The sequence below is a fragment of the Amphibalanus amphitrite genome, unplaced genomic scaffold (genome assembly GCF_019059575.1).
Source record: "Amphibalanus amphitrite isolate SeventyFive unplaced genomic scaffold, NRLGWU_Aamphi_draft 001090F_arrow, whole genome shotgun sequence".
NCBI lineage: Eukaryota > Metazoa > Arthropoda > Thecostraca > Balanomorpha > Balanidae > Amphibalanus > Amphibalanus amphitrite.
Genome location: NW_024882584.1, coordinates 192,185 through 200,880, shown reverse-complemented (window position 1 = coordinate 200,880; position 8,696 = coordinate 192,185). Strand labels below are relative to the sequence as shown.

The window sequence follows — 8,696 nt, the reverse complement described above, 5'->3', positions numbered from 1 at the left end:
TGCAAAAGGAGGATTTTGTTCACTAAATACCGTTTTTAGCATGCCAAACCCATCAGTGATAAGGAGTTTCATTCAACTGGATAAAACCGGACACTGGCAGATTGTTTCAAGGATCTGCGAAGTTCGGCGAGTTTTCTGAGTTTGCGCATTAGCCGTGTTAGTCTCCCTCTCGGTCGAAGAGACTGGCTGTCAGTTCGACATGTCGCCTGAGTCAGCGGCGCGACAAATTACAGTCCTTCGTCGCCATGGTAACGGCTCGGGGCGTCGGGCTGGCGTCGGGCGCCCGGCGCCGGCGGCCGCCGCGCGGGGGCTACCCACCGGCGCCGTGTTGAAGTCTCCACCCGATGGTCCCTGCTCGATAGCCCCAGCTCTGCCGTCCACAGCCGGGCGACCGGCCAGTCTCACTGAGACGGCTTTGTCTCTGCTCCCCGGAGTGTGTTTAGTTAGTGTGGGAGAGGTCCCGCGGCGGTCAGACTGTTTACGTAAACGTGGGAGCTGATGGCCGGTGTTTACGAGCGCCGGTACAGCGCCGGGCAGATGATAAAACGGCCAAATGGTCCGGCAGGTGTAAGGGAACAGCAGGTGCGAGAGTTCACCGGCCGAGCTATGGTCGTGCAGACAGATTGGAATCGTATGTGCAGATGCATTTGCCATGAACCGATCGTGATTATTTAATTCGAACTGTTGTGCAAGATGCTAGGGAGTGACTGAAAATTGAAATCCCTAAGATAAATGTTTTTAGCGATGGCTGACGGTCAGCAATAAGGCTGAAGCTGAGCATCATTTTTTCCTCTTTTTGTATTTCTCTGGCACGACTGGTGCCGTAAAAAAGGAAAATTCATCGACCTGTCCCTCGCCAAATGCATAGTCATCTGGGCTAAGCGCCGCCATTTCGTATTTTCAGGCGAATTCTGCGCGTGGCCGGTCGGCCGGCGGCTGGCGTCCATGGGGCAGTACATTACTGCCCCCATCCCCGCTTCTTCCCCTCTGCCGCGTGATTTGTATGGAACGTCTTAGCCGGTTGGCGGGAAGTTAACTTCGCGAGGGACCGACCGCTCGCATTCCGAGTGTTTTATGGAGGGGTGAGCGCAAACTTCATGGGAAATAACTTTCGCCTGCTAGATAATGTTTCAAAATACTATTTGCCCGAAACGGCTTTTCAGAAGCCGATAGCCAACATAAGTTCATGTTCTTTTTTATTCCCCAGCCTCGTAAAATCTCTGACCGGTCGCCGGTTGGACGCGATTACCACCTTTGACCTTGGGATTTCGTCAGTCGACAAGGGCGAGAGTTGTGTACAGGTACGCGCGGCCGCTGGCGGCGCCGCCGGAGCGCCAGGCGATCAGTTGAGCGCCGCGCACAAAAAGACTACACATGGGCTCGGTAGTGCTGGCGGCGGCCGATAGCAAACATCTGCAGAGCCGCGCGCCGCGGTCGTGACACGTGTGTGAGCGAGTGAGCGCGCAGAGTGCGGCCAGTGAGCCGGGTCGGGTGACCGCGGCGCGGAGCGGGCTCGCCGACCGGTGACAGTCGCGAAGAGCGGGCGCCAGCGGCGGCGGCGCGCGCGCTCGCTCGTCTCGGCGGAGCGGCGCAGCGGTGTAAGCATGAACGGTCCGAGTGGTGATACCAGCGACAGGCAGTTCGTGTGCAAACTGTGCGGCAGCAACTTCAACAACGAGACCTCCAAGGAGCTGCACGAGAAGTATCACCACAAGGCGGCGGCGGCGGCGGCGAGCGGCAGTCCCGGCCCGGCGTCTGAGCCGGCGGCGCCCGAGCGGCAGCCGTTCCCGACCGAGGGCGGCCGACCCGAGTGGGAGCCGGCGCCGGCCGACTCCAAGAACGGTCACATGGCGCGCGGAGAGGAGCACTACTACCCGCAGTACTGGGAGCAACCCGGAGGCCCGCCGCCCGGGCCGGGGCCGCAGCACGAGCAGGGCCCCCCGGAGACGGGCGGCTGGAGCGAGGGCCACTTCCCGCCGACTCCGGACAGCAGCGGCTACGGCGGGCACTCGTCCAAGTCGCCCAACGACGATACGAGTGGCGCCGAGATCCTCGACCTGGACTCGAACCGGGTGCACTTCTACACGCCGGCGGCCGGTGGTGGGTGGCCGCCCTTCTACGGCGGCCCGCCCGGTCTGACCGGCCACCCGGGCCTGCCGGCTCACCTGGGACACCTGCATGGACACCCGGGGATGCCGGGTCACCTGCCGCCGTCCTACGGGCCGGGCGGCCCCGCTCCCGGCCAGTTCAACTCGACCCCGCCGCCGCCCATGATCCCGCCGTACCATCAGCAACAACAGCAGCAACTCCAGCAACAGCAGCAGCAGCAGCACGCCCATCAGCAGCAGCTCCAGCAGCATCAACAGCAGCAGCAGGGTCCTCAGCCCGGCTACGGCTCGCCGGGTCTGCAGGTGGCCATGCCACCGCCGAACATGTTCCCGGGCTACGGCGGCCCGCCGTCCGGCCCGGACTCGCCCGGCAGTGACAAGACGCTCGGCTCCGGCCAGCCGCAGCAGTGCAAGAGACCCAAGACCTACCTCTGCGAGGTCTGCGACAAGAAGTTCACCAGCATGGGCCACCTGAAGCGCCACTTCAACACCATCGTGCATCGGCAGACTAAGGAGGGAAAGAAGTCGTCGCCCAGCGTCAAGAGTAAGTCGCGCTCCCGGGCCGCGTTCGGAGACAGCGCCCCGCCGCCGCCGCCGGCCCCGGTGCCCCCGCTGGTGACCATGCCGTCCGGCCCTCCGGAGGGGATGCGCATGTACGGCCTTCCGTTCCCGCCGGCGAGCGGGCCGCCGCCGCCGCAGTACCCAATGACTCCGCCGCTGCAGGAGGGCGGCGGCGCGCCGGGCGAGCTCGGGCGCCGGCCGGCAGAGCCGCTCGGCAGCCCGACGCCTATCGTGGCGCCGCCGCCACAGCCGCTCGGCTACCCGCCGGCGGCGCCCGAGTACCAGGTGTCGGTGTCGGCGGCGCCCAACCCGGCGCCCGCCGGCTTCCTGGGCGCCTTCAGCTCGGCGGCTTCGTACGGAGGGTTCGGCTCGTACTCAGCGCAGCAGCCGGTCTATAGCCAGGCCGGCCTGCCACTGCCGTCGCCGCAGCAGCAGCAGTCGATGGCGCAGCAGCAGCAATCGATGGCGCAGCAACACCACCAGCAGCTGCCCGGCTTCGGCCACCACCAGCAGCCTCAGCAGCCGCCTCAGCAGCAGCAGCAGCCGGGGCAGTCGCCGTGCCAGCCTCAGCAGCAACAGGAGGGCGGGGAGGAGAACGGCGAGCAGTCGGAGGACGCTCCGTCTCCGGGCTCGGCCAGCGGCAGCGTGCAGAGCTCTGAGGACTCAGAATGCACCGAGGAGCCCTACATCTGCTGCAACAAGCGCTTCAGCAGCCTGCAGTACTACAAGCTGCACCGCGAGAGTCAGCATAGCGGCGAGCGGCAGACCAAGTGCGCCCAGTGCTGCCGCCGGCACCGGCCAGAGGTCAGCTGCGCAGAGTACGACCGCACACACCGGCGCCGCCACCAGTGCTCCATCTGCGACAAGGAGTTCACGCACTTCTCCGATCTCAAGCGGCACCGCTACACGCACCAGGCCGAGAAGCCCTTCATCTGCCACGTCTGCGGCAAGGGCTTCATCCGCAAGGATCAGATGGAGAAGCACATGCCGACCCACGAGGGCGCACCGCAGCCGGCGGCCAGCCCGCACCAGCAGTGGTCGCCGCTCGGCGCCCCGCCCCCGGCGGCCTTCTCCGGAGTCGCCAACGGCAGCAATATGAACGGCAATATGAACGGCAGCATCAACGGCGGTCTGAACGGCGCCGTCAACGGCAACGGCCATCTGATGCAGCCGAGCTTTTGAAGGACTTCCGCGCCGCTATCGAACAGCTCAGGGACGCTTATAGAGGGCAGAGAGTAAACGCTTTCTGCTTCAGTGCCATGTATATAACTGTGTTGTGATAGAGAGAGCGACCGCGTGCATCTCATTGGAAAAGACATGTGCCAAGTTCCTACGCATCTCAGACGAATCTCAGGTAGGCCGGCCGGTGTCGAGGCGGTCTGATATTCATCTCAATGACGGGCTCAGGGGTTTGTTGTGCGAGTGAACGAGGTTCTAACTCAGTGAGCGACTCAGGGTTTTACGTGAGTGTTTCGCACGCGGTGGCAAGCTCAGGAGATTTGCTGAGCGCGAATGAGAGGCCTGTTCACTGATTGGCGAAAACTCAGGCACGGTGTTTGTAAGTGTGTGTGCAGATGTTTGTACCTGAGCGGGCTGCTCACTGCCAGGACGGGTTTGTACCACGACGTAGCCGAGGTCGGTTGTTTGAAAACATTGCAGTGTTTTATCGCTGACCATACTGGCGACTCTCATGAACTATTTTCAACCAGCTTTGTGGATTGTGGAAGCTCCGACGCGAGTAAAATGCGAGGCATGCGCCACGTGCAAGAGAAGGACAGCCTTGATTGAAGGGCCTGATAAGAACTTCCATTTAGGGACGCGTGTGCCATAGTTTTGATCCCCATAATGTTGTGCTCATACCCAATCCCATATTTGACTTGTGCCAATAACTGTTGCCAGCGTCTTCGTGTTTTTGACGAGCGAAGATGATTGCCAGATCGGGATTGGTTATAAATGGGATGTTATTAATCATGTTTGCGATCATCATTTCCAGCAGTGTACTTGCCATCCAGCATTTCCGTTTGAGTTTTTGATCTCTGCTCGAATACTCGATGGGTTTTTGTACGTAATAAATATGCTGCTGGACATATGTATGCGTTTTTTTTCGTTACATGAATGCTGTTTAGTTGCTTGCCTTGGGAATGCTTGCCTTGGGCCAAATTGGAGCACATGGATGGGCACATGCGCTACACGTTTCGCAAGATGAAAAGTGAAAATATTATCTAATTTCCTCATGTTTGTGGAGATATAGTACCCACCTGCCCGAAATAACGTCTACCAATAGCCGGTGCGTTATTTTTATTTCATTAGCCGATTTGTAGGGTGGCATAACTCTTCGTAAATCGTAGCCATAACCCAGGGCCATAACCTACCTAGTTTTACCAAGTTTGATTCCGCTCGGTGCTCCCCAAAAACGGTAAACAAATTATAAACTTATTCCTCCTATTCCACTAATTTTTGCCAACTATATCGTCACCAAAAGCCAGATATTAAGATTTCTTGGATGTTTCGCCCTTCTTGTGTGTAGCAGCTGAAACGGCCGACTAGATCTCTGAAATTATCGGAGCTGGGGCCCACATTACCGAGAGAAAATTGAAAGAAAATCGTCACGGCCGCCCTGAAAGTGTTCGCTGAGCTGGAAAATACTTTATAGCACAGGTCTCCACTAATTTATGCGGAACACCGTCAGACTCTGGCTTCGACGTCGCTCACGGAGGTCGTGTTACGAAAATCCGCTAAACACTGGGATTACGTTTCTCTGTCGTGGCCTGCCCGTGGACACGGCTGACCGAGCGAGAGCCGCCGGAGCGGGTCGTCACATCACGTGACCACCAATCGGGGCCGGCCGCGCAGCGCGCCAAATAAATGGCCTTTCGTTTAGCGTGCCGCCCCATATTTCACGTGGTGGACAGCGCGGCGCGGCTCGGCGACTGTCGCGGCCGGCGCGGCGCAAAGAATGGTGGCCGGTCGAGTCGCCCCGGCCGCGGGGGAAGGTCACTGGCGCAGATGGTATCTGACCCGGTGGGAGCCAGATGGATATCGTGGCTCGGACAGCTCAGCCCCACATCGAGACTCGATCCGAGCGCGGCGCCGGAACGGTGGCCTCGGGTCGCGCGGCGGCGCTGGCGGGAGCGTCTGGTGACGTGTGGGAGCCGGTGACGACCAGTGACACCCCGGTGACTGTCGGGGGACACCCTGATGACGGACAGAGAGGATGACAGCGAGTGACGGCGGCCCGTCAGCTGATGATGATGATGATGTTCCTCCCGGCCCCAGCTATTGCCGGGGCGTAGCCGATCGGCTCTGGAATGAGCGAAAGCCGGCGGCAAAGGCCGCCACCACGTCGTCCCGTCGTAGGTCAGGTGGTCGACCGTGCATGTTTCCCAGCGCGTGGAGGCGCGCGCCGCACAGGCACGGGCAGCGAAGCAGCACGTGTCGCGGCGTATCCGCCTCCTCGCCGCACACCAGGCATCGAGCCGCTGGGCACTCGGTGTCGGCGCAGCCCTGACAGGTGTCAGTTGGGCGGCGTCCGATGCGGTGCAGGTACTGGGCCGACTGGCTCCAGTGTCCCGCCCGCAGCTGATGTGTGTCAACCGCGGCCATCCGGTTGTCACCGCTGACCGGTCCCGGTAGATGTTCTTCACCGAATATTTCCTTGTACCAGCCGTCTGGCCATGCACGTTGCCACTGGCGCCGGGCATACCTGGCGGCGGCGCGGGTGGCGCTCCTGGTGTCAATAGGGGCATTTGACTGGTCCATGCCTGCGGCCTCCTTTGCGATTGCATCGGCGCGCTCGTTGCCGGCCAGGCCACAGTGGGCGGGCACCCACTGGAGGTGCACCGGTCGACCGCGCTCCACCAGTAGCAGCAGCTGCTGCCAGATGGTGGCTCCCAGCTGGGTAGTCTGGGCTGCGGGACCGCTCTCCAGTGTCATCAGCGCCGCACGGGAGTCTAGGCAGGCTATGATTGGGTCGTCACCGCCGGCGGGGGCGGCGTCCTCTTGCTCGATCTCCACGATCTTTGCGAGCGCGTCTCGGAGTGCAACCAGCTCCGCTCTTGTGCTCGAACAGTAGACGCCTGCTGGGGTTCTGACCTCTTCCGTGTTGCCGTTCGGGAGGGTGATGTGGGCGCCTCCTCCGCCCGATGTCACTCCTCCTGTCGCTGATCCGTCCGACCATATCCAGATCGCGCGCTCCGCCCCCGGGAGCTTCTCTAGTAGGTCCTCTGCCGCGGTTCTCCGGGACTCATCTGATCTGCCTCTTGCGCATGCGGGTCCAGCGGTGGGGGCGATGGAGACTCCTTCCGTAGGAGTCCACGGAGGGAGAGTTGCCGCAAGGCTGGGCTCGACTGGAACATCCAGCGCTCCCAGGTCGCGTAGGGTGTTGCGCCCCAGCTCGCGCCAGCCGCGAACGGCGGAGAGGCGGGAGTGCTGTGTCGCGGTGGCCACGGCTCTCAGTGGGTCGTCTGGAGGCAGCGAGGCTGCTCTCATCACCATTCTCGTGGCTAGAGTGGTGCGTCGCATCTCTGCCGTGGCCATGCCGGCCTCCGCCATCAGGCCGTGCGTCGGCGTCGACATGGGACAGCCGGTGACTGCCCTGGCCGCCGCGCGCAGTTCCCGATCGACCAGCTCCACGTGGGACGGGGAGGCCGCCGGCAGCCAGGCTGCTGCAGCGTACTCTAACGCGCCGCGAACATAGCCGTTGGCTACTGTGCGCAGGTGATGCTCTCGTAGTCCCCATGAGTGGCCGGTGAGCTTCCTCAACTGTGCTGTGCGTGGGCGGACCTTGCGGCGCAGGCTGGCGCAGTGTTCGCCGAAGTGGAGGAGGCGGTCTAGCGTCACTCCCAGCAGCTTGACATGAGATGTTGCGGTGACGTCCGATCCTGCGACCTTGAGCGTGACATTCTTGGCGTCAGGGGCCCACTGAGACAGAACCAGGATTTGGGTTTTGTGGCCGGCGATGTTCATCTTGTTCTTGGTCGCCCATCTCGCCATCATGTCTGCCGATTGCTGTGCTCGGGACAGAGCCATCTGGATGTTCGGGCCGGCGCTCACTGTGGCGGTGTCGTCTGCGTACATGTAGCAGTCCGTGCGGGGCACCTTGCGCAGCTCCTCGATGAGGTCGGCGGCCCAGAGCGTGTATAGGGTCGGCGCGAGCACGGATCCCTGCGGCAGGCCGGCTCTGAAGGGCCTGTCCCGGCTGCGAACGCCGTTTACCTCCACGCAGGCTCGGCGATCCCTGAGCAGCTGGAAGATCCAGGTGACGAGGCATTTAGGTAGGTGTCTCAGCAGTTTGTTCTGGAGCATCTTGTGGTCGATGGTATCATATGCTCGCGCGAAATCGTAGGCGACGAGCACAAACTTGTCTGCAGTGATACCGTCCTTTGGGCGGCCGCGAGCCTTCGGCTTGTTCCAGCCATCTTGTACCGACTGGATCAGCCGGCTCAGGTTATCTTCAGCGGCGCGGCCACGGCGGAAACCCACCTGCTCTGGCGGGATCAGACAGTGCATCTCGCAGAGGTGCGTGAGACGGGCGGCCACCATCCGTTCGGCGAGCTTAGCCACAGTGCTCGTCAGGGCGATTGGACGATAGCTGGAGACGTCCTTGGGGTTCTTCCCTGGCTTCGGGATCGGGATGATAGTAGCCCGTTTCCAGCTTGCCGGGATCGCGCCCTTTGTCCAGGTCGAGTTGATCAGATGGAGCAGCGTCTCGCGCGCTCTGGGGCCCAGGTGCTGCAGGTGCTCCGCGCATACTTGGTCCGGACCCGGCGCCTTCCGCGACTTCATCTTCTTCATCTGGGCGTTCATCTCTTGCATAGAGAAAGGCTGGCAGGCGTCTGTCCTGTTATTACCACAGGAGCAGGGGGCCCGCCGACGTCCTTTCAACTCCGCCTTGGTGCGCCTGTCCCACTTCTTGCTGCGCACGTGCTTGCTGACAGCAGCGTACGTTGCGACAAATGCCTCGGCCTTGCTACGGTCCTCCACGGCCTCGCGGCCGCGGTCCCCGTTGATAGCTTGGCCAGGGGCAGT

General features: G+C 61.8%; 1 protein-coding gene across 1 annotated transcript; it reads left to right on the top strand.

The window, feature by feature from the left end:
• The first annotated feature begins 1,279 nt into the window (after positions 1-1,279).
• LOC122370015 (trithorax group protein osa-like) lies at positions 1,280-4,758 on the top strand. Its single transcript, XM_043345240.1, has one exon. It carries the CDS (start codon positions 1,605-1,607, stop codon positions 3,849-3,851), a length of 2,247 nt encoding a protein of 748 aa, XP_043201175.1. The 5' UTR covers positions 1,280-1,604; the 3' UTR covers positions 3,852-4,758.
• The last annotated feature ends 3,938 nt before the right edge of the window (positions 4,759-8,696 follow it).

Coding starts and splice junctions, on each gene's coding strand:
- LOC122370015 (XM_043345240.1), top strand. CDS start 1,605: ATGAACGGTCCGAGTGGTGATACCAGCGACAGGCAGTTCGTGTGCAAA.